Source organism: Bison bison, unplaced genomic scaffold (assembly GCF_000754665.1).
Source record: "Bison bison bison isolate TAMUID 2011002044 unplaced genomic scaffold, Bison_UMD1.0 scf7180017864524, whole genome shotgun sequence".
NCBI classification, from domain to species: domain Eukaryota; kingdom Metazoa; phylum Chordata; class Mammalia; order Artiodactyla; family Bovidae; genus Bison; species Bison bison.
The window spans coordinates 4,487,102-4,513,750 of record NW_011495075.1 but is presented as its reverse complement, the minus strand read 5'-3'; the positions used below and the strand labels follow the sequence as shown (position 1 = coordinate 4,513,750).

The window sequence follows — 26,649 nt, the reverse complement described above, 5'->3', positions numbered from 1 at the left end:
TGTCTTTCAAACTCATTTTTATGTTTCAACTGTTTGATAATTTTAATATGCTCCACTGTAGAACAGATGACTGGTTTCCAGTCTTTTAAAGAAAGAGACCCTGTAACTGTCAATAATCTCTGAAGACTCCCCCACGTGAGTTACATATACTACATACGGTACTATGGGTTCTACATCATGCTTTAAAAAATATACACAAATTTCAAAAAGATCAGCAAGCAAATTAGACCATGTGCATTTTTCTAGAGACAGCAGCTCATCTGCCTATAAATTTACAGACTTCTCTTTGTGACTCAGTAACTCTTCAGAGGTACAAGAGCCACTGGGTGGGAACCAGTCATCTGGAAGTCGGCTCAGAAAGCACACAACCCACTCACGTTTGTTCAGTGCTTTTCTAGTGCACACAGTTTATACACTCAGCCTGAAAGATAGCCAGAGGGGGTGTAAGAATTCTCATTCCACAAATAAGATATGGAAGTCGAGAAGGAATAAATGGGTTGATGTTACACAGCCTAACAGTGGTGGAATTCCTTTTAGATAACAGGTCTTATCGCTAACAATATTTTTAACCCATTTATTCATCTGGTTACAAAAGGCCAATGTAATCATTTTAGTAAAATTAGACTAACATACTTAGCCAGTAATTCAGAGGGGAAAAAAAAAACATTTTAATTTATATCTTTTTGGGCTACTTAGCAATGTGGGTCACAATTCTACATAAAATCATTTTAGGGGTATTAAAAAGGAAACAGCAAAGTGGGCTAAGATATGTTAAACAGAGAAGCCCACTTAGAGAGTGTTATGCTTTAGGAAAACAATAAATTCCTAAATATTGCAAAATGTCCAGGTTCTAACCCATTTAAACCTTCACATTGTACTTGACATTTCTAAACTAGTAAACCCAACTGTGTGGTCAATTTCTTAGTACTCTTAGCAAGACTGGGTAGTCACTCTAAAATGCATTAACACAGTTCATTAGTTAAGACATGAGAATTCCAATTTCAGATAGTAAGCAACAAGGTGCATCTGCAAGAGAATGTGGGAAACACTTAACTAAAGGGTTACTGCCTGAAAGAGCGAAAGCCAAAAGGTCAAGAACCTGGAGAAGGAACACCATGTTTTACAGCATATTCCTTTAGATTTCTGAAAACCTTTTATGAAACATTTTAGGGTGGGGGGTATTCAAGGGTTTCATTCCCTGCCCCATTTCAAAGAACCACCCAAGAGCAAATTAAAACAGTGATGAAGGGAAACGCTTACAGGTTTGTATCTCAGAGCATCTCTGTAGGATCCAAACAAAGCCGCCTGTGCCCTGAGGAAGGCCCTGGCTACTCCATCCCCCGTAGCTGTGGACTGCTTCTTCAGTTTATTTTTCAGGGCCGAGACCTGCGTGACAGAGAGGAATCGTTACATTCACACCTCAGAAATTGGTACTGCGAGGGACGAGCCGACCTGCAGGCAGGCCGCAGCGTCCAAGGGTCAGCCCGGCCGCCTCCTCCTCGCCGCCACTTATTGTCCTGACCTCGGGCAGCACCTGCTGGCCTGTTAACTGAAAGGGAAGCAGGGGCCCGCGGTAACGTGCTAATGCAAATTGGCCTGTGCGCTCCTTTTTTATTCCCAAGGCCTCCTGACATAAATAAGCTTTAATTATTTTACAGTAAACTGCTTGTGAGCCACTTTCCTGCAGATGTGTAGCCATTACAACATGTGTCTACTTGTTTGGAGATGGAGCTGGTTGGGGAGTGTTTTGTTTCTGCTATGGAAGGGTACTTGTTCCAGGCCCTCCAGGATCACTGGCTGTTTAATTTTATTTTTGGAAGCCTCACCTGTACATATAATTTTCCAGTCACTTGTTGAGTAGTTTTCAGCATTATTAGATAGAAAGCGGGAAGGGAGTTAAGGTTACTGAGAATCTAAGCATGAGTTGGGAATTCTGTTACGCTCGTTAGACACTGGCTGTCCCATCTGATGTGAATAGTCTTCCATGCCAAGTACTCATGTTACCGTTCATGAACGAACAAACAGGGGCTCGAATGTGTGGACTGACTTGTCCTTAATATTTGGCAACCAAGAGGCGAAACTGAGATCTCAACCCAGTTCTGTCCAGTTTTTCCCACCACCACTTGCAGGATTCGAGTTCAACGTTATTGCCTTATGAACCAGTTATCCCACTAATAATGTTTCTAAATCAAAGGAAGATGTATGATCTAGAAATCTGCATACTTTTAAAAGCCACTTATGTTTGCTACAATTTTCCATACACTTGCATTCTTTAATTTCAGGTCCTGTGTATTAATATTTTGGGGCTTCCCAGGTGGCTCAGTGGTAAAGAACCTGCCTGCCAATGCAGGAGACAGGGGTTCAATCCCTAGGTTGGGAAAATCCCCTGGAGGAGGATATGGCAACTTGCTTCAGTATTCTAGTCTGGGAAATCCCATGGACAGAGGAGCCTGGTGGGCTACAGCCTGGGTCTCAAGAGTCGGACGTGACTTAGTGAGCAAACCACCAACTCCACAATCACATTGCTGATGTGTACTTATTTTCTAAAGAGGACGTGATATGTCTGTTCCCATGCCCAGTTCACCTGACCCACTCCTTCCCACATAAAACCTCACTCTGTACACTTAAAAAGTGCTAGTGGTGCTCGTATACATTCCTCAGCAATGCTCTACCTGGGAACACGAGGTCTCGTAGCTCATATACATTCCTCAGCAATGCTCTACCTGGGAACACGAGGTCTCGTAGCAATCCTGTTTCCTTAGGAAAAAACTGATGGGACGAGTTGGCCTGCTCCCTTACCAGAGCATATTCTCATCCTTACGACAGATACTACCAGATTAACCACGCTGCTCCTCCTTCACATATATGTGCAAGGAGTATTTACATTTCTTTATACAAGCAGTCCTGACTGCTCCTGTGAATGATGATTGTAACTGAAGTGTCAACCTAATTAACAACCAAACTTTGAATAATGCTAATGAGAAATGAACACAGCATCAGAGGCAGGACCAGCTCTACAGGTGATAAACCTTCACAGGAGTGACATTTTCCAGTGTAAAGTCACAGCCACTGTGATCTGATCAAAGACACAGACCCCCACTGGGTCCAATTATAACCACAGTTTTGAAAAAATTACTGAGTTAGGATGCTCATAATCTATGCAGAAAGGCCTTTGCAGTATAGGTCTTTCCCCATAGCTGTGATCTTCTCAATTTATATCCAGGCACCACAGATCCAGATAAAAGTTTAGAACCTAATTCACTTAGCCCACAAAGTGAATAAACCCAGATTCATTTAAGAAGTTGTTATTATTAAAATCTAACCTCAATAAATGCACATTTTTAGGTGCATTTTGAATTTCACATATTCAAAAATAAATACAGCTGAAGGATGCAAAAACAGACCTCTGACTTAATGTCCTATATTCTGAAGACAGTAACAGTGTTAATTTCCAAATGCCTTTTTAAAAGAAAACAATGGGGATGAAATCAACACGTGTATTTCATTAATGCCCCCTAGAAAGGCTTATCATGCAGAGAATAGCATTCTAGTCTTCCGAAGTATTATAAAAATAAAGTTGGGTTATGTTTACTTTACAAAAAAAAATTACACGTCATACCTTGTATCTTTCCAAAAGTGAATTCCTCAAGATGTATTTCCTACAAAACCTGCAGGTGGGGCTTCCCTGGGCGTCCAGTGGTTAAAAATCCACCTGCCAATGCAGGGGACACAGGCTCAATCCCTGATCCGGGAAGATCCCATGTGCCAAGGAGCAACTAAGCCCGTGCAACACCACCAGACAAGCCACCGCCATGAGAAGCCTGCACACCGCTATGAGAGAGGAGCCCCAGCTCCTTGCAACTCGAGAAAGCCCGCACAGCACGAAGACCTAGTGCAGACAAAAATAAACACAAAAATCTTAAAAAAAAAAAAAAAAAGACAATCCATAGCTGGTGGGCTGCTGTACGGGTTATAAAGTATATGGAGCAAATGCCTTAAAGAAAAAACAAAGAAAGAAGCCTGAAAGTGACGACTCAGCTCTCCACAAATCAAGAATCCTTGGATGATCATGACACTGTGCCGGCAGAACCTGGAAGCAAGTCAGGCCACTGCTCAGCCTTTACCACCCCAAGTCCTCAACTATGTAAGGGCCAAGCAAGTCTCCCAGGGTTATTAATCACATTGCCACAAACCCTTCCTAAACGAAATAGTAACTATGTAACTTCCAAAATTAGTCAGTGTCAGTTCCTGAATTCCATCAAGAGGTCTATGCTGCTGCTGCTGCTAAGTCGCTTCAGTCCTGTCCGACTCTGTGTGACCCCACAGATAGAAGCCCACCAGGCTCCCCCATCCTTGGGATTCTCCAGGCAAGAACACTGGAGTGGGTTGCCATTTCTTTTTCCAATGCATGAAAGTGAAAAGTGAAAGGGAAGTCGCTCAGTCATGTCTGACTCTTAGCAACCCCATGGACTGCAGCCTACCAGGCTCCTATAGAATATAGCAAAGAAAAATACTTGCTCTAGAACTTCGGATAGGGTAGCCACTAGACACAGGAGTACCTGAAATGTGACCAGCCCAAACTGAGAGCTGCGGCTAGTTAAAAAAAAAAAAAACATTGGATTTTGAAGACTTAGTATCACAAAAAGAATAAAAGACCTCATTAATAATTTTTATTGATTACATGCTGAAACAGTATTTTGAATATACTGGGTTAAATAAAACATTAAAATTCATTGCAGCTATTTCTTTTTGCTTTTTAGCATGGTTACTAGAAATTTTTAATTGCCAATGTGGCCTACTTTATGTTTCTACTGTGGACTGTGCTTTTTTACATGAACAGACTATTCATGTTGAACATACTATTCACACAATTTCATACAGACGTGTGAGACTAAAAAAAACTGCCTTGCAAGAAATATGGTTAAGGTTCTCCTTCGCCTATTTCTACATTATTTGACCTTTACAAACTGCACATGAAGAACTCTTCCTTGACCTACTCGAGGTGAGCCTCGACTGTCAGCAGACGGGTGGTGGTCCCAGTTTCTCAGACCAGAGGGGCAATGAGTTAAGTGTTTCTATGTGCACCCATGAGAGCTCAGAAACAACCTATAAAAATGAAACGTTTTTTAACAGTCAGCTTCAGATACGAGGATACTACTTTAATATAAAATGACTGTCAACCTAGTTATTTTTCTGTACTGTAAACCATGGGAGTAAGTTATCACCAGTTACCACTGCCCTTTGTAGGGCTAAGTAGCTGTGAGCAAATTTTAATATATATATTTAATTTTAAAAAAGAAAAGGTGATGTATCTTCTGCACTTTTAAAATACCTGGTCTGGGAAATAGCATTTTCTGCTTAATTCCCAAACTTCTAAGTTTAGTTTTGACATAAATGTACATCTCTCCATGATATCCTAAAGCTTATACTCACATGTAACTGAATTCAGCAAAGCACCTGAAACTTTGGTAACACAGCTATTATCACAAAATCCTATCATGGCCTCCTGAAAAAGCATCCACTGTTTTCTCTTTTTATTCTTAAGAAAGTAAGCTGCAATGTTTGATGGCTGAGGATGACTTCAAAACTGATGTTTTACTTTGACATATTTAGTCTGTATATAAATTAAGTCTAATTAGGTATCATACTAGACCCTCCTCCCCCAAAAAATGTGAAAAAACTTCAGAATAAACATAATTTCACTGCTCTTATCAAGTGTTCAAATTCCTTTCCTACAATGAGCATCCAGGCTTCCGAGCAGCCGGAATTACAGCCTGGGTCTAAGCATAGTCAGAGTTCACTGCAATGTGAATAATATTTCCAATTCTCACCCTTGCCCTCTTAGCACTAAGTGACTATGAGTAAAAGGAGGGAATTACACGAGTAAACACAGCAAACAGCATAAATTAAGAGTGCAAGCCACATGCACGTGGTCTGAGCAGTGAAACAATGATGCTAACCGGGGATCAGGAAGGGAGGTGACATAGAGGAGCTGAGATTTTTCAAGGAAGTGACAGGTTTCTCTCTTAACTTGACTTTCAGATGTGGCTTCTCAGGAAAAATAAATCAACCACTATAACCCACTAATTTTCATTTCATTTCTTAGGATCACAAAGAGAAACATCAGGGTAAAGAACAGAAGGTAGACACAAACGTTCAGGAATAATATTGGGATAAACCATGTGTCCTGACAGGGCGCTGTGATATCTTTAAGTATCCATATTCCTAATTGAACTCTACTCCAGAAACTATATACATTCAGAAGAGCTAATGCTTCAAAGGATATCTTGCTTTAAAAAAAAGTTACAAAGTTAAAATCTTCTTTATTCTTCCCTGAAACATCTTATGGTCATTGTATGAACCCAAAATTAAATCCCTACACTTTAATCCTTCTAATGTTCAGTTTCTTAGGCAATAAAATGAACCCTATTGTCTTAATTTTCTAACATGCTTCTATTTAAGGATTAAAACACTAACCTTTAACATTTGTTAAATGAAAAACACATGATACACTGGCAGAGGGCATCATGACAGTTTCTTTGAATGCTTAAATTACCTATCGGAACCTAAAATATGGTGTCATCTACAACTGCTTTCCCTTCAGAGGGATCGTAAAAGGAAGACAATCAAGACCGCTCTTACTCCTTCTCAAGTCCAGCGTCATGCCAGGGTCTCAACAGCAATGTCACTTCCGAGATCCAGGAGGTGAGAAAGTACCCTCGGAGGCCCTCTCGACACTGTCTTCCATGAGCAGCACACCACGTCACCGAGCCCCAGCCATCTGATCTCCGATATGGATCTCAAATCTGTCCACCTTGCTCCAAATCCCTGCCACTATCAAGTTCAAGCAGCGATCAAATCTCACCTGGACCACTGCAAATGGTCTCTCAACCCATCTTCCTGCTTCATTCTGCTTCGTCAGACCCAGGGACCTTCAGGACCTAGCGCTGGAGATGGCGTTTTTACAAGCCTAAGTGGCCTGCACGATTGTTCCTCTGCTATGGATCTCCAGTAAAGGCCCAGTAAAGCCTGGAGTCCTGAACAAGAAACAGTGACCTCATGCTCTCACTCCTGCTGTATCTCTACCACCTCATTGTGTGTAACTCTCGCTTCTGTGCGTCTCACCACAGCTACACAGGGCTTCTCTCCCTTCCTGAATTTGCCAACAGCAGAACCTCTGCATACGCTTATCCCTCCTCCTCCCACTGTGTGTGGCTTCCTCACACCCACCATTCAGGCCAGTTCTGCACAGACGTACTGACGTCTCGAGTTGAACCACGTAAGGCATATGTGAGTTTACAGGCAGGTAACAGTGGCCTCTTGGCTTGACTACAGCTATTTCACTTGGGCTCTCTTACAGCGGAGGTGCTGTCAGTCCACCAGCATCTCACTGAGCTCTCACTCTCTCTTTGGTAGCAGAAACTCTAAGCTCCGAGGGGCTTAGGATTACCTAAGGATTAGGGGCCTGGATAACCTAGCTGGGTTAGCCAGCCATCTCCCTGCACCACTGTGACCTGGTGTGGCCAGGGCTTGTGTTCAGCTGATGGAACGTGAGCTTCAGGACTGCAGAGTGTACATCTTCTCGTCCTCTCCGCTCCCAGTGCGGCATATAGTTGGTGCCTCATCAGTATTTGAATGAGAGAATGAACAAATCAACAACCTGTCCAAGCGCACTTCATCCTAACTTCTCTAGTTGAGTGAACAGAGTGTCTGTGACGGGGCCCAGGATCCAGGGACCAGAATTCACTGAGAAGGCCACCAAGTTGTCATCCCGTCAGCAGGATCTGGGAACCCCTATCATGAGAGTGCTCACAACATCGTGTGCACAAAAAGTCTCTTGAATATGGAAAACTCAAGAACTTAAACACACACACAGAATTTTTCAATTGTTTTAAAACCAAAATCAAGGTCTTTACATTAAATACATAAACACACACACAGAGAGGCAGCAAGAAGAAAGAGAAGGGAACTTTTAAGATGACACAGGAGGAGAAAAGGTATTAGGAGAAAGGCTAGCTAATTTAGACAGAAATGAAAAGCCATGAGAAAACCAAGGAAACTCATGAGCACTGAAAAAAATCACTAAAAGTAACAAATTATAAATCAACTTTCAAATGGCAAATGTACAGAGACATGGAGGGAGGGACAGAGCAGGGCTGGACTGATTCTCTGGTGCAGCCAAGAGAAACCAGTGAAGATCTTTTAAATGCCTGAAGCCCAGTTAATTAAGATTTTGCATTTTTAATTTTTGTTTTATTATGCTTTGGTACTGAAAGTTTATTAAAAAATATATACACTGAGAAAACAGTAGGAAAACACAGCAGGATCTGTTCATACTCACAGACCAAAAAAAAAAAAAACCTTCGTAAACAGTCTCATCTCTGAAAATAACTATTGAGAAGAAAAGGGAGCCCCCGTGACAGCCGAAGTTGGGGCAGGAGCCCGGTGCCTGCCACCACGCCCTGCTTCTCCAGGGCCAGGAGACACACGGCAGCCCTCGAGCCACAGAGGAAGAGATTAAACCTGCTTCCAGGCTTCTCCCTGTCATTACTGTGGGAGTCAGACGGAAACACCCTTAGAGCGCGTTCTAGGAAGCAACTCTAAACAGGGACTTGAACAGCAACGTCCGCTCCAAAGGGCGGAAGAAACGCAACCTCGGTTCTCTCCCAGGACCGCTGACTGGGTGCCTACACTGCCCGCCGCCCGGGGCTGCGAGGAGGGGCGATGCCCCGGTGCCTGGTCCACTAGCTGGACAGGGGTGTCTCCTGGAGTCTACCCTATTAAACAAAACAACGTCCTCGAGATCACTCTAGAACCCAAGTCAAACTGTTATCTTTCTCATCTGGACACGTGAGAGGTCTGCTGGGGCTTCGGTCACTGCTAAGCGCGATAAGGATTACAGCAGAGCACTGGCGAACCTGGAACTAATCGAATATTCTCTGGGGCCTCTTTTTTTTCTTTATAACATATATTATGACAATTTAACATATTAAACCTTCATGTTAGATTAGAGGAAATATCCAGTGAATTAAACATATTTACTGACCTACTTGTACAGTTGGTTAAGAGTTAAATTTATTCATATACTTGCATTTAAACTGACTTTTAAAAATTCTCCAAGAAAGCCAATTCTTTCCCAAACATATTCCCAAATGAATTAACTCACTTGAATTTAGATGATCTAAAAATTGTAGTTAGAGTTTGGGTTTTTTTCCTTTAGTTTTTTAGGCTTGTAGTGATTTTTAGTTAATCGGAGCAATTTGTGTCTTTCCTGTTCACGTCATGGTAAAACCATTAACCTAGTCCTCAGTGTGATACTTGAAAGTCTCAGACGCACCACGCTTTGGAGGACTCTGTTTTATAATAAGGCCTTTTAACGTTTTAATAATTAAATACGCTTCACACTGAATGTCACCATCCTGTAACACACTGGCCTACGTGAAGGGTGCAACAATGCTTCCGTGCAAACTGCGCTTTCTACACAACCTTGGAACAGAAAACGGAAAATCATTTTCCAATAGCATTACCCAGAACATGAAAATGAGTTTTTAAAACAGTGCTGACAATCCTAATTTAAGTGAAATAAGTCATAATGGTATTTCTTTAACAAGATTAGAATGGAGAGTGGGCTTCTACATCAACAAGAGGTACTCAGTACCCTGTGTACCGCGTTCAAACGAGAGGGACCACGCGCTAGTGTTTGGGCCGTAAAGTCTGAGAACCAACTTGTAAGAAATAAAGCTCCAGCCACACCAGAAACAGTACAGTTCCGTGCCTTCACCCTCTCCTCTAGCACAGAAGTCAGTATTTTGACCTGCCTCAGAGTATATTATTTTTCACAATCTAGTAAGTTGAAATTATTTAAAGACAGTTATGCCACACAGGTCAAAATTTGCTTTCCTAAGTAATGAATATTCTAATGCATGTGACTTTTTCAGATGTCAATTCTAAGCAGCTTTCTTCTATAAGAGTTAGTTTATAATTGTTTTAACTAAATATGCACATAAAGACAGATTTCCTATATCTCATTATAATTCGAATTAGCTTAATTTTCCCACAAGTGGGGTATCCTATTCATTTTTGAAACAGTAACAATTCTCCTTTCTTTTCAAATTCTTCTTACGTTTCAAAAATGTTAAGGATGATAATAATTTAAATGAGTACTAATACTCTAGAAATATTTTAAATTATTACATAATCAAAACTAAATTTGTATAATGTATGTATTTGCAATGAAGAAGGTCTCAATGGTGCATTTTCTTAAATTAAAATGAACTCATTTGAGATTTCAAATGTTATATTAAATACAGACTGGCTTTTTCTGCCCCCACTTAAAAACATATCACAATAACAGTAACTGCAACTAATATTGTTATACAGCCATAAAATTTATTCTTTTATTTCAAAACACTCAAATGACATATGTTTGAAGGTACCTATATCTGGCACAGCCACTAAAAAAAATAAAACAACAATGTATTTGTAGACAAAAACTACAGAAGTATATTTTAATGGGTCGACTGCTTTTAAAAGTTATTCCATGTAATTATCAATATCGTTAAAATCACTCCCAATAAAATTTGTTTTTCTTCTTTTAATGATCCAAATCTATAGTGAAATGATGAAATCGAAAAACAAGTGTTCTTGTCAGAAGACAGGAAGAGGGTTTTTTTTTCCTTTCCCTTAAGGAAAACAAAGGGTTCCTGAAAGCTTTGGCCTGATTTATTCTTCCAATTTTAAATACCTTAAGAGCAGCGGAACTGCTACTGGCATGGTAGTATTTCTAACAGTCAATAAATCTAAAATATTATGTGTGAATATTGGAATGAAGCCATTAAGAAGATTACAGCATGCAACACAGCAGAGGGTCCACAGGAAAAAAGAACTAGTAATTCAGGACAACTGTGACCACTGACCTTTGAACAGCCAAGACCACTGGTCAAGCTGACACGATAATAAAGTGCATATGCATAGAAAGCCGTCCAGCCTCTAAGTATAAGTGTCTGGGTGAACGATTTTTAAAGGCCCCCGTTTGAATATCAGTTAATTTATTAAATTATCAAACAATACCAACAGTAATGTTCTTCAGGCTTCAAGCATATTTTATTAAGCCACAAAACAATTCAGGACTATCATTTGTGACTTGAACACATCTCACTCAAAACATTTACAACTAAAGGAAGTATGATGGGATACTTTATCATATTTCCCCACTGTAAGAAATACTCCTTCCTACTTTGGAAAACCGATGAAAAACCTAAATTTATTAGAGATGGATTAAACAACCACCTGAAATATTTTCAGAAAAGGATTTTAACTTTAGAACATCTCACACTTGCAGTAAATAGTCCTAGCTCCATCTGAGAACTATTTCAGGTTATTCATTCTTCAAATTTGTCTAAGTCTGCAGTCCTTAATTTCAGCCATACAAATACAATAGCTATATCTACATTGTCTTGCAGAGTTCCTTTTTATGAATATTCTTTACTATTTCGGTTATGTTTAATTAACTGTGGCTTATAACTAACCAGTGGGACGATCTCTTCTGTCATTGTACATATTTAGGTTTTTACATTTTGTGAATATTGTTTAACTTCACATATTTAAATAAATGTTTAAATATCAAACTAATTCTACTAGGAAAGTAGCAGTTCTCAATTTGAACAGAATCACCTATCAAAAAATTACTATTAAAGACTGTTTTCCTCAAAGTAATGATCAGCTATAGCTAGAGCTGACTATAAACATTTTAATATAACACAAGAAAGCTGATTTCTTCTCTTTCTCTTTCTTATTCTTCCTCATTTAAAGGAAAAAAAAAATCCTCTCTTAGAGAATTAACTGTGGGGACTATATGCACTTAAGGAAAACACTCTTAAAAGCTGGGACTTTATTTTCGTAATTATGTCCCTATCTAGTGAAGACTACTTTGATGGATTTCTAAATGAACAACTCTAATCCTTTCTAGCAGCTTCTGCAAAATTTTTATAATGAGGCAATCTAGTTATAATGAGCTAAAAAGATAATATAATTCTTCACTGGCCTAGGTTTGGATTTATTCATACATAGCACACATTTTACTACAGTGAGATAAAGTAGTTAATTTGCTTCAAGGTCAGCAAGTATTTTAGGTTATTTATGGGCATAAATAATCTGATTTTGACTTTAAAGTCACGTTTTTCCTATCAGCAGCCATAAAAGCAATCAAGGCAAGTATTATTGTATTTTTTGAGTTTGAAAAAAAAATAATTAAAAACTCAAACCTAATAATGATTTCAAAGTACTTGCAATATTACTGAAAATAATATTTTGAAGGTTATTTCCAAATTTTAATATAGCTGAATAAATGGATTTTTAAAAGGGAGTTACTTTAAACTAGAATTATGTTACATAGGTATTTTTAAATAGACATTAGAATATATACAGAAGCAGTACAATCTGCATTTGTACCCTGTTCTAAGTAATAAAAGGCCAAAAAAATGCATTTCTGAAAACCACTTAACACAAAATACAGAATATATCCTATTATAAGCTGCAGACACACACATGCACACACACACACACACACACACAAACCTCTGCAAGATCAAAGACCAAAAGAGAGCTGGCACTTAATTTATCAGCCTTTACAGACAAAAGACAGTTTTCGTCATTTCAAAAGGATCAGATGTCTTTTATGACAAACTGGGTTTGCAGTTTAATTTACAAATAGAATCCTAAGTAAGCAGTCTGTGCTCTGCCAGAGCAAATGACAGTGTAGGTTTTCATTCTTGCGGCCCTCAGCAGGAGAGAAAAGATTAAAAATAAAACTGAAATAATTTAGAGAAAACAAATAAATGTTTCAGAAAGTTGAGGGAGATCAAAGCCAGAATTTTCTGACCCCAACTGTACAAGCATTTCTTATTATATTGACCAGTGCCATCAGCTCATTAATTAAAAGGAAAAGCGCTGGCAGGTGGCAGGGAAGCAAAAGCCGATAATTGGCCCCCTTCTTCTTCTTGCCTTCAAAAACTCGCTCATTCTTCTGCAAGACATGCCACCAGGCAGACAGAAATGCCTACTTTGTAATATAATGATTAAGATGAGATGAAGAGACTTGTGCTTAAAGAAACTCTGCCTAATGAATGCATCGAGCTGTTTAATTACGATCCTGCTCTTACAATAAGGAATGTGATGCTCCATTCGACATCTCCTCGACTGCCAAAAGGTAAAAATATTAAATTGAGGCTCTACATTGCTTCCTCTCACACCACATGCACATAGGCAACCCTTTTATTTCAGACAGAAAAAGTGGGAAAGCAACTCCTGGTGATTCAAGGGTCCAGGAGAAAACACACACGTATGTTCACCACAAAACACCCTCCACACTTACCACATCGCTTGGAAGGCTGCTCAAGTCATTAAACGGTGATTCTAAAGTGTTTGTGTCAACATTTAACATAACCACATCCTCCAGTGATTTATTTTTCACTCTCTGTTTAAAAAACACAATTATAAACATACATCTTAGTATAGTTTCCTTCCAAAACTATCATGAGCTTAGACATGTAGAGAAAATTAATTTTAATGCATTGGCCTTAGAAAAAAAGGAAAATTCTACACTATGAAAGAATACAAACAATTTTGCCTTATGCAAAAGTCTATCTACAACCATTCAAAATGGTACGAGTAAAAAGTACTTAAAATAGAATGTTTACTCACCTAAAAATATTAATTTAGTTAGGAGCAACTAAATGTGATCTAACTACCAAAGAGCTATTACAGCAAATACAAAACAGGCACACAGCTATAATAAACTGTAAATATTTATATTCTTTAAATTTTACCAACTGAATTTCAATCCTATGATACAGGAACTTGTAGCCAGTTCTAGAGCTATTTTTAGCATAAATCGTACTTCAGGGTTAACATAAAACAATAAATATGACTAAGTAGTAAATCAAGTTTTAAATTAGTAAATATTTCCTCTATTATCTCCGTATCAGTTTGGTATAAGTTGATGATGACTTATAAGTGAAAGCTAAATAAGAAAAAATGACAGCAGTAATACAGAATTTGTTGTATTCTTTATCCAATGAAATTAATAAAAAGGATCAAATTTAACAGCCTATCAGATCAACTATGTGACTTGTCATATTTGTTTGAAAGCTTAGTCAAATGGCCAAATGATCCCAATGCATGCACAAATCTATTAAAGTTGTATCCTTAAAGAAACATTTATAATTTATTTTTCCTATCTAAACTAATATGTCTACTTAAATCATATAATTCTATTAGTCTTATTTAAATGATAGCAAATGTTATTCCCTAGTGAAAATAACTAATATGTACATTAATGAAATATATCCATCAACTCAGAATTCCATAATTGCATAGTTCAACTAGCAATCGACCAATTAATTTCAGTGCAATAGTTTTAAAAGTGACATTCTAGAATAACAGCCATTTTTCAATTTAAACACCCTAAATATTAAATTGGCCAGGACAATCTTTTAAGTTAGCCACGACTGGAATTTCTGCGATCTATTTAGAATTTCAAATATCTGTGTACTGGGCAGAATGCTAAATTTGCTAGGAAAATGAAAGTCTAAAGTAGGGAGTTTTTATGAATTAAGAAAGCCATAATGTCTATGTGGGATATGGATTCTCAAGCGCACACATGATTCTGAAGCCCTGTCTTGTAAAAGACACTGTAATTATTCTAAAGTAAGATTCAGAAGATGGCCATTTCTAACAAATTAACAGAGAATCACTTATAATAGTGATATCAGTGCCAAATATTTATGAACTCACTTCCCTTCCATGTGTATATGTATATGTAAAAGAGATTTACATATGTAAATATGTAGTTATCTACAAATCAACTATAGCATAACTATAAAAATAACCTATTCTATGAAGAAAAATATGTGTATATTAATGGCATTTATATGGAAAAAGTATACCTTAAATTTAATTTCCATCTTCAATTCTAAGTTGCCCTTTTAAACAGAAATAGTAAAGATAATCCAGAAACCTGATGCTTTTTTTCAGGGAATGAAGTGAGTTCATCTAAATAGATCCCAAAATGTTTGTAACATCACTAACACTTAACTCTGAATAAAGGAAATTAGTCTTGGTATGAAATGTATACTTTTTTCAAAGTTTCTCTTAGATTAAAAAAGTCTGATAATAGCTGAACATTAAAATTTGTTATAGGGAACAATCGGTAAGAATGGAAAATGTGTTCATTTCAATAAATCAATACACTGAGCCTCTCTAAAGTGAGAACAATTCTACAAGGGGGTGGAGATAGTATGCAATTTAAATGTGTTTTTTTTTTTAATTCAGATTAATGTATTTTCTCTTTTATTTCCCTCCAAACCTAGCTTTTGCTATTTTCTAAAGAAGAACAAAAGGTCAGATGGCCTGTGAAATGGCATCTCTTCCTCTGTCCCATACTTTTCTGTCTCACAAAATTCATGAACTTATTTTGGTGAGGAAAGAGTAAGAAAGTGTGGAAAGAGAATGTGCTTTTTATCCCTCAAAAATAAAAAGATACTATCAGGACACGGGCTGAAAGTCTTCTTGAGGACAACACAGGATGCTGAGCCACCCAGTCTGCTGGCGTCCCCCGCCCGTCGCCCTCATCCCAGGTGAGGCCAGCACACACCTGCACACAGACGCCAGGAGGGACATGGCGGCGGCCAGCAAACGATGCTGTGAAACTGGGTCGACACTTTGTCTAGAATCATTCAGTGACGTAAGCCCTGCACTGGGAGCTTCTGCGGACTTACTCCTAATCACTAATAGGCCTTAGTCTGCCTGGACTTTATCCCTAAAGTCTAGTTTTCAGGGGGAACAAAATGCGCCTAACCATTCATTTCAGAAGCAAACTTAAACATTTTAAAAAGAGATTCCTAGCCAGGTTTTACTTATAACCACATAAAAATAATTTTTAAAAGGTTTAGAAAGTCATTTAGTTCCTATCTTTGAACAATTAGGTTTAAAAGTCTTTGTAAAACTGATAAAAAGTGTTGAAACCTTCTTGATGGAGAGGGAAGAGGATATTTCAACACTTCCCCAAGAAAAAAAAATCAGTCGTATTTGCAGCCAAACAAAATGCGAAAAATTAGCCAGTCCTATTTCACGTGTAAAATGTGTGAATATATTTGTATTTTAATTGTAATTCCACTTAAATAAAATTTAAAAAGCACTAAAGATTAGAATTTTAGCTAAAAATAAACCTGCCTAATAATGCCATATAAGAATGGAATTCTACACCAGGATGTGTGTCTCCTGGTAAAAGACTAAGAAGAAAGTTACTCAATGGTACCCAATTGGTTTGAAGACATTCCCGAAGTTCCTGGTATAGTTTCTCATTCACTATTCAGCCAAATAAACCAAATAAAGCCAAATAAAGACAGCTTAATAAGTTCAGAGTATAAAAGGAGCAGAGATTCCAGCTGATCTAATCGTGGCTTCATGCAGTCTCACTTCATGATAAGAGCCATTTGAAAGGTAGAAAGGACTGCTTGTCCAAGACAATAAGGAGTAAAAAATTCTTAAATTTGTTTCTTTAAAAAGGTAATGATTTTCTCAACGGGTGTCCAATAAACGTGATAAATTTTATGGAATAGTTAAAGCATGTACTACCTGCTGCAGTATTCTGGAAAAGCTTTTTTGTTTTAAAAGTTGATATAGAATCATTATGCAAAATAATAAAACAGGTACAGTCAACCACTTCAAATATTTTTCATTTGCATAAATAAATGTATTATAAAAATGATGTGTTCTGTTAGGTATGTTAAATAGATATGTGCACTAACATCAAAATCAAATTCGATGACTTTAAAAAAAAAAAATCATGCCAACCAACCATGGTTAAATTTTTGCAAGAAATCAAACTACATGAATAAAATGCCAGTCATATAGTCTACACTCTACTAGCAGATTAAATACCTACTTATTTATGTTTTATCTTATACAATTTGTTTTCACTACAAGTACCTTGGCCTTTAAGAAGTTTTCTAAAAATAAACAACATACAGAGTTATCAGGCTTTGCGATCCAGGCTTCAAAATTAAAAAGAAACTAAACCCACTATAGTTCATTAAGATGTATTCTTTATTAATGGTTAAAGCATACTCTCTCCACAAAACATGCTCAGGAGTTTTAAAAATAATCCCCAGGATCTTCCTTGATCAGCAAAGTGAGGATTGATACAGCGATAATGACTAATCATTAAACCAAATCTAACTCACTAAGTTTGCTTATCAGAAACTGGGTTAAAGTACAATATGGACAACCAGCCAAAGAAATTTATTTGAACAAATCAGCTGGCATAATGATGCCAGGCAACTAACCCAAGACCTTTGTTTACTTTTTAGAAACTAATCTTATAAGATGTCCTCTCTGGAAATCTCACTGATTTCAAGTTTGAGGTGTTTAAAGGTCAAGGTTTTCCATTACAGTGATAACAAATGACAAAAGTCACTCTGAAATGACAGTTAAAAAAAACCCTACATTTTTAAGTCCCAACAGGACTGAAAACTAAAATTTTTGAAAAGCTATATTCTAATTTAAAAGTTCATAATTAGTGTATTAAAACACATTTTGATAAAATTTTGATATAATGGATTATAGTGAAGTTCGCAAAATAAAAATTTGCCCTTTATGATTCATAATTACAAACATTTTTGCTTTAAAAATATAGAAATATATCTTCTGAAAGAGAAATAGATATAAAAGATCTCAAGCATCATCAAGATGGTTTAAAGACTAAGTTTTTAGTATTTAAAACTTAACACATGACTGCAACCATACAGAAGCTACTTTCAGGGGTCTCAGGCCACTGAAAATAGCCACTGTGCATACTGATTAAATACGATTATTTCAATATCACCGTTTGGAAAACGATCACATACGTATACTCTAAATATGCAGCTAGTTACTTCCTTGTACTATTCAACTGATATTCTCTCAAAACACAACCGTTTTAACTATTACTTTTACGAATTAATTTATCTCATGTCTAAAAGATACTCACCTCTAGGAGGCTGGAGTGTATTCCAATCAGGTACGGCATGGGGGCACTAAATTAAAAATACACACGTATATATTCACAGAGTTCATTAAAACTGAAACAATGATACAGTAATTCAGAATGCTTTAAAAAATACATTGATAAATGGGGGGTTCTAACATAGCACATGATAGATTGTTAAAATTATTCCATTCAGAAAACTCAAATTTAATCTGAGGCCACTAATATATTCCAATTAAGGTTGATGTATATAAAATCACAGAATTATAATTAAATGAAGAGTTAATAATGTTTAAAAAACCTTGTTTTATGTAAGGAGAATATTAGGGTCTCCCATTGTCTAAGATGAATCTTTTCCATATACTTCCTATCAAATATATCTTGAAGAATCATCAAATTTATTCACACGTATTTGTATATTTTTTTATTTAATTAGATTCTTACATGATTTTATTAATATATATTTATGGTTTCACACATACACCAAAATTTTTGAGTCAGTCAGTCATAAAGTGTTTACTGAGACCTACTGTGTGCCAGGTACAGTTTGGGAACCGAAGATGCAAAGATAAATAATCGCCGCCACCGCCACTCTCACTATCCTACTTCTCTGCTATCTTTCCACTCACGTCCTGTGCCTTTTATTTAAACTCCATACATTCTTCTGTATCCCACTTTCAACTGTCATATAAAATTATATTTAGTAATAATATTAAATGAATATAATTTATTTAACCTATAATGATACTAAAGTTATCATTTTAATAAATTTTTTAATTGCTCTAATAAGTTTCAGAGTGATGTTAATTACTTCAACGCAGTATCTGGAGCAGACCCAGGTACCACCACCTGGCACGGGGTGAGGGCACAGTAAACAGAAGAGACAGAGCACGCTCCCTCGTGGGGCTGATATTCTAGCAGAGAATACAGACATTAAATGATGCTCATAATACACAAAGTCAAGACTTACTAGTAATTTCAGAAATATTTCTCATGAAATACAGCGAGGAAATTATTCAACTCGACATTTCAAAATGAACTTATTATTTAACAAGGAAACATGAAAACGAACAAGTGCCTACAAATGTGACAGAAGATACGCAAGCTAGTAGCTGTTTTAAAATAAAACATTTGGGCACTTCTTTTATATACATCTCTGTGTGATACTTAATGCAAACCTTTTCTGTTAATGGAAACAGATAATATTCTTTTTCTAAGGATCTGCATAATTTTCCAAACATTCCTGTCATTATTAGAACTGAGCTGGCCAAAGTCTGGCATGTCCACTTTGCTACTGAGAACCAAACAAAACTGGCCCCTTGGCAGATCCAGTTTTCAAAGTAACCTCAAGCAGTTCCTAACCTGTTTATGAGTGGCTTCCCACTAACATCCACACATCCAGAATTCACAAAAAGTAAGAGCGGTTCAAACTCTTATTTAACTCCTCATTAGTCTGGTCATATCGTCCTAGATTTTAATTCCCAGTTGTCTTTGTCTTCTGTAGCTTTGTTCCTTCTCTCTTTTTTTTTTTTTTTAAACTTCTATGCAATGGGCCATCTGGAATTGATCTGATATTCTGGATATTTCATTTGACTGAAAGTCGAGAACTGTTTATAGGCCTTGATATCCTGAAGATCTAACAGATTTTCTGCCTTCAAAAAGAGAGAGAAGGAATAAATGTGGACTGTTGCACTTTTGTTTAAATAAAAGTAGGCTAGTTGGTTCCCCATCCAAGTTCTCACCACTGGGATTCCTTCTGGGACTCCACAGAAGACAGAAAATGTGTGCCTCTAACTAGTCTGGGCTCCTACGACCGGGTTCAGGCAACTTTCACAAAATAGTACAAATTAAAGTTACTGCACAATTTTCCAATTCACCCCAGGTTAGGAAACCTGACCACAAGTTGCATAATATAGGAAGACCATGGAATCTCAGATCTCAAAGCACATTTTAATATAATAAATGTTCATCATACTATTTAAGCCTTCTAAAAATAATAATTATTATATCTATGTTACTTATGTTGAGGGGCAGGATACATCAGATTTTAAAAAATCAGTGACAAAAGTAATAGCTAACCAACTGAAGTCCTATCAAATATACCTTAGATAATACTTTTAAAGCTTCATGAAAGCTAATTACCTCTCGAAGCATAAATAATAAACTTACAGAAACTGTTAGGTCAGAATAAAAATCCAATACAGAATTCTACCCATAAAGTAACTGAAACTTTTTTCTATGGGATCACTGGGTATCTCTATGTAGTTTTATCTCACTAACTTCTGAAAAATCCAAAATACACACATGTTGGACTGCAAACATTATTAATCTAGAGCACACCTTCCTAAAATAATTATGATGTTTTTCAGAATACAAACTAAACTCAATAGTTATTTCATCCTCATGAAACTGGATTGCCTACATCCTAATATTAAGTCAGCCAAATCTCATGAAAGGTAATTTTGCTACCCTAGCTGAAATTTCCTAATTAGATTAAGGCGTTAATAAGTCAGGGAAAGATCCTTGGCGACACAGATGTTTTATCATCTATGTGTAAAACTATCCTAGATTTTTCTGTCAATGGAATTATTTTGCAAAGACAGGATACAGAAGGCTCTATTTTGACTGCAGCCTCTTTTTGGTAGCAATTAATCTTTACTGAAAAATAAAAAATAATTACTTTGTAGTAGCTTTTTTCTTTTTTAGGTTTTTCTTATGGAGGCCACCCATGGGGTAGACTGTAACAGCAGTACTCTATTAAGCTAGGGTAGTCTAAACAAAATAATTTTCCATTTAAAAAAAACTATTCTCTTAGAAGCTAAATCTGTTCTTTTCAAAAAAAAAAAAGAAGAAGAAGAATCAGATAGATAGAGAACATAAAAACAATGACTCGACCATTATCACCCAAATGAGCAATCACACTGGCATTGGCCTCAGCGCCTCGGGGGCGTTTCAGGGCTCAGAAGGTTAGGGCCATGTGGCAACGCCACTCTAGGCCTCCTACATTAAAGCACTCTTTTCGTGTTCTGTTCTGTGTATCAACACCTACCATGGAAATGTCTAGGTCTACAATAGAGTAACTGTTAAGTAAAAGCACAACGTTATACCAATCTCTAGGATTTAATCATGCTGAATAACTGAACTTTATACCTGTTACGCAGAAACTCCCCATTTCCCCCTGATACTGGTAGAGGAAGGGGAAAACACAGATGGTGTCGTTTCCTACCCTAGCAGACGGTGGGCACTTCTCCTGGGTGCTCCGATCGGAGTTCTTTTACGAGCCTCGGACATAAACCCTGTGGCATCACGGTATTCCTCTGGGCTCCCCATATGCACTTGTGCAGGAACGTGGGAAGTTCTTCCTGTCTGGGCACCCCAGGGGATGGAAACTGAGTCCTATTCATTATGTCACATACTCACAGCTTGGCGAACGCACATTTACTAAATGTCAGGTCCACAAAGGGATGGATTCATGAAGGATGAGCTGACCAGTTAGCAAGCCTCCGTCAGCCGACCAAGATGCGCTATTCATCCACGGTCACAAGATGGCATTGCGGCCCTCCGAGTCTACCCCATACCAGAGACACACCTCCAGGGGCCAGGACTGCCTCGGGACTGGGCAAGTCCAACCACCTTCAAGAGTTGGCAAATACACAACTAGCCCGTCATTTTTGGAGTGGGATATAAAAATTTCTTTACTCAAAAAATATGAGATTGAAGGCATGATCTCAAATTTTTCTGCCTTTTGCACACACATCATTATGACGCTAGGATCAGTGGCAAAGATGCAGAAAAAAGAAAACCATTTTCTTAGTTCACTCTGTGGGATTTTCTGACAAGGAAACAGAGCTGGAGTCTTAGACAGCTATTTTGGAAAAAGAATGTAGATTACACTGCCCACTTCCTATGTTAGAAGTGGAGCCCATCACGGTGACCTTAAGGTTTAGGAACTCTCAGATAACTTTTTGCTTCATTACCATGGCTCTGCTCTCTGGACCAGGGAAGTGCCTAGCACACAGGCTATTAGAACCTATCCTAAAGGGGCTATTTCAGAGGTCAGAAATGACTAAGATACGAAACAAGCTTCCTTCATTTCAGGGGAAGCGGCCGAAAAAGAAGAACATGTGGGCAGAGTTGGAAAGTATCAGTAAGACATCTCTGGAGAGAGTTAGTGGTCATTTCTAAACACAGCATTTCAGGACGTCTTAAATGTGTCATCATTACAGAGAATGGAACTTAAAGGGATGTTACCTCCTAAGATTTCAGAACATTTTCTACAAAAAAATTAAAATAGCACTAATATTATGTATGACAAAATGTAATTTTAAACCTCACAATTAGAAGTGTTAGTTCTTGAACCACTGAGTTCAGTTCAGTAGCTTAGTCGTGTCCGACTCTTTGCAACCCCATGAACCGCAGCACGCCAGGCATTCCTGTCCATCACCAACTCCCGGAGTGTACCCAAACCCATGTCCACTGAGTCGGTAATTGATGCCATCCAACCATCTCATCCTCTGTCGGCCCCTTCTCCTGCCCCCAATCCCTCCCAGGATCAGGGTCTTTTCAAATGAGTCAGCTCTTCACATCAGGTGGCCAAAATATTGGAGTTTCAGCTTCAACATCAGTCCTTCCAATGAACACCCAGGACTGATCTCCTTTAGGATGCACTGGTTGGATCCCCTTGCAGTCCAAGGGATTCTCCATTGGCATAGATTTTTTAAAATCATGTAGCAATGCATTTTCTAATACTTTTGTCAAAATTATTGAAAATAAGTAAGTTTTAATTGCTGAATACTATGTGCAAAGATCTACTGCACATGTTGATGTGAAAGAATCGTGGTTCCTGCCTTCGAGGATGCTGGTCTAGTCTAAGTATTCTGGTGAGAGAAGAAGACTCTAAAGTGAATACCAAGACAGCTATTTCTAGAGCCAGCTGTACTCTCAGACGTGTGTGGTGCTTTGCAGTATAATTAAACCACATACCTACAGTTTCCTTCCAAACTGTTTCTGCCTCCCAGCATCCAAAGGGCAGGATGGCAGTGGGAAGTCACTGGAAACTTACTTCATGGCATTATCAATACTAGTAACATTACCATGCTGGGGAAGCCCACAGTAGGTGGGTTTAATTGATATGTGGTAAAATATATGTACTGTCATTAAAATCACTTGTTTGGAAGAGGCCTGGTCATAAAAACTTGACAGAAAACTTCACTGTATGAACTTAGATCATTTCAACCCTGAAACATGTCAAGTTGATGTGCTTTTCCATGAAATCAGAAAATAAAATAACTACTTCATTTCTAAAAAAGCTTTTTTTTAAAAATTAACATTGGTTGTGATAAAAACAAATATATTATGGTCAAAATCATTTCCTTTCTGTGTGTGTGTGTGCACATACATGGATGTTGTTGTTTTAGTCACTCAGTCGTGTCCGACTCTTTTGCAACCCCATGGACGATATAGCCCAGCAGGTTCCTCTGTCCATGGGATTTCCCAGGCAAGAATACTGCAGTGGGTTGCCATTTCCTTCTCTAGGGATCTTCCCGACACAGGGATCAAACCTGCATCTCTTGGTTGGCAGGCAGATTCTTTACCATCTGAGCCACCAGGGAAGCCATGTGCACGTGGATGGTTCAGAGTAAAAAACTTTATCTGACTTCTTAAGAACTGAGCTCTGCCTGCAGAAGATGATCGCCCTAAGTCCTGAGGAAGACCACAGGGCTGCTGCGTGAGGAGCTAATTCTCCGTCAGCCTCCAGGGAATAGGACAGGGGCAGTTCTGGAGGCCCAGCGGAATTCAGACTGTGAGATCACCAGCAGGTGTTTCTGATGCCAACAAGTGTTTCAGAATTACTTCCACACATGTCAACACTGCTTTTCACAGTGGCTCAAGGCTGAGGCTTTGACTTCACCACCAGGAACTCAGGGAAACCCTGCATTCGAGGCAAGCCCTCTGTGGGTATCTGTACCAGGCGTGCTACTGGGGGAAGTGTGTGTGGGAAAGCGTGCCTTGGGGTGGAGGGGATGGACATGTGCCCCTACAGAGACAGCCTGGATTCTGAAAGACTCTGCAGACAAATTCTAACTCCTGGGACACAGGCTCTCTGACTGATACTACAACTTCTGCAAAACGTTCCTAACCACAGCTGTTAAGACTGGGTCAGCTTCTATCTGTGCATTTAATTATCTCAATGACCACAGAACAAACTCAAGGAAATCTAAAGAACTTCATGTTTGCCAAGAATAGATTCTTGCTACCTTTGGAAAGAACCACCCTGTCCTTCAGAAAACCACCTTTTAATACTTACTGCTGATCTCCATGTCGGATTTGAGAGGTCTCATTCATACACATACACACGAGTAAGCCCTCCAAGCTTACTTAATCTGCAGATGAGGCGGCGTCTTCCAGTCCGCAAGTCTGGGCCCACGGGAGCCGGCAGAGCCAACTTACCAGCAGTAGTCCAGCAGGTGCGGGGGGAGCACCGGGATGTATATGTGTTGCCAGTACATCGGGTACAGCAGGGCGACCGAGCCGTGCAGACAGGCAGTTAACTAGAAAGTGTAAACGGAAAACAACAGTGAGTGGCCGCTGACCCTCCACACGGAGACACGCTCAAGTTACCAAAGATGGACCGTGCTCATAAAGCCATGTATGATCTTGAATCGTATTATTTTGATCAATTCTGCTTGTAAAAAAAATAAAAAGTCTCATGTTTCAGAAGCCGTCCTGAAAAATGCATAAACAGCAAAGTAGCTTCTTGGGCATCTTACACGGACGGTTATAGCTTCGTAACATAGACTGTTTGGGGTCAAAACTAAGAACCTAAATAAACCTGAAACATCAGGCCAGCGTCTTAGGAGGAACTGCGGGAAATTACGGCGTGTGCTGCCCGTGCCCGGCTCGCTGGGATGAATGCGCCGTGATGCGGTCTGGGGGGAGCCGAGGCTGGGGGCTCCGCAGGGATATCATTAGGGCAAATTGCCAAAGAATGAAACGTGAGCCAGGCGGGGGAGCCTGGAAGCTGCGGCAGCGCCGGGGGACCTGGCGTTCGACAGTTGGAGCCGCCGCGACTTGTGAACCGCGGGTGATGGTATCAGGAGACGCTGCTCGCTGACACGGAGAATGTCACCATTGACCAGCGCGCTGCCCGAGCTCGACAGCTGTACCACAGGAAGCCAAGGACATCATAATTTCATATTTAAACTGCTCCTTTCAGATTAACATCGTGCTTCCTAGCTTTATACCACAACAGCTGCAAATACACTGATGCTATTTTAAAGGTAATTGCCATTTTAATTGTTTTGTTTTGGCAAGCAGTTAATTAAATATTTTTTTAATGCTTAACAAAGGGATATTGCTCCCCGCCCCGCGTCCCGCCCACTGACCCTCATCAGAATTCTTTCCCTGTGACTTCGTTTACATTTTAAATTATATTTGTCTAAGTCTTGAGACCTTTTTTTTTTTTTAGCATTTAAAGCAATATTTAAATCAGCATTCTTCCTCATTTTAAAGTTTTACTATAGTCTGCATTTTCAAGACACTGAATGAATAAAAGTTTTCATTCGACTTGAAAAATGGAATTCAAAAATAAAACTATCTGAAAATGCACCACAAAATTTCTATAAGCCATTATTTATCATACAAAGAAATTAAAGTTCATACGGTAGTCAAATTGAAGGGATAAATGTAAACAAAGCAATTCAATCTTAGTAGCAACATTTGTCTATATTTAAGTGCAAAATAGTTCCACTAAATTTTTTAAAAGTCAGTTGCAATAATCTAATCTGAACCAAAAACATAAAAATCTTGATTAAAAATATAGTCATCTTCATCATATGTATTATATTTTTTCTGGTTAAGATTTTGAATTAATTTTTATATAGCAAAAAATGTATTTGTTCCATTTGGAATGTTATCATCACAGGGTTTTAGTACTTTGCATTTACAAGTTTTAATAATTTAAAATATTCCTTCTATAAATATTATTTTTAAAATTTCTTAATTAGCCCACACAATATACCACTAGGAGGCATTCAGCTGCTTCTCTTTAACAATTTCAGACCACACTGACTTCTCTTATATATCTGAACCAGAGGGAAATGAAAATGGGGTTGATCTCAGTGATGTCAATTCTTAGCTTGCTTGTGCTCCCTGGCTGTGAATGAGGCAACTTTAAAAGCTTCAGTGTCACCTGATGGACTAAAAGCACTCAGAGAGCTGTGAAAGGCACTTAATTTACTCGATTTCTACATCTGCAGAGAGATGGCTTTTTAAAACAGCTCATTGAAAACTGTTTTTAAAAGGAAAGTATTTTTTCATTGTTGAGAAAATAATTAACTGTGTAACAGGAGGGAAAATGCATTCTCAAAATGAGGAATTATAACAACATTAAGCTAATTTCCTGGGCACACCAGAGCCCAAACCACTGTATTAAATACTACAGACTTTCCCCCTACGCCCTTGATGGTCCTCCCTAAGGGAAGTCATGAATTGCTCGCTAATAACACACAGTATCATCTGATGAATCTGACTGGTTTCTTAAAGGACGATTTCTGCAACAAGAAACAAAGTCACAAACTTTCTGCCAAGGCCAACATTTGGTAGAGGGTCACATCAGCTAATCG

At 38.3% G+C, this 26,649-nt stretch overlaps 1 protein-coding gene across 1 annotated transcript in view; it reads right to left on the bottom strand.

Annotated features, from left to right (window-relative positions):
- The window catches only part of DENND1B (DENN/MADD domain containing 1B), a 270,331-nt gene that overhangs the window by 81,750 nt on the left and 161,932 nt on the right, over positions 1–26,649 (bottom strand). The window contains exons 14-17 of the mRNA XM_010831135.1: positions 24,476–24,576; positions 18,029–18,074; positions 13,373–13,474; positions 1,261–1,386 (exon numbers count right to left, since the gene is read on the bottom strand). Coding sequence (XP_010829437.1) covers positions 1,261–1,386; positions 13,373–13,474; positions 18,029–18,074; positions 24,476–24,576 — 375 coding nt within the window. The remainder of the gene's footprint in view (positions 1–1,260; positions 1,387–13,372; positions 13,475–18,028; positions 18,075–24,475; positions 24,577–26,649) is intronic.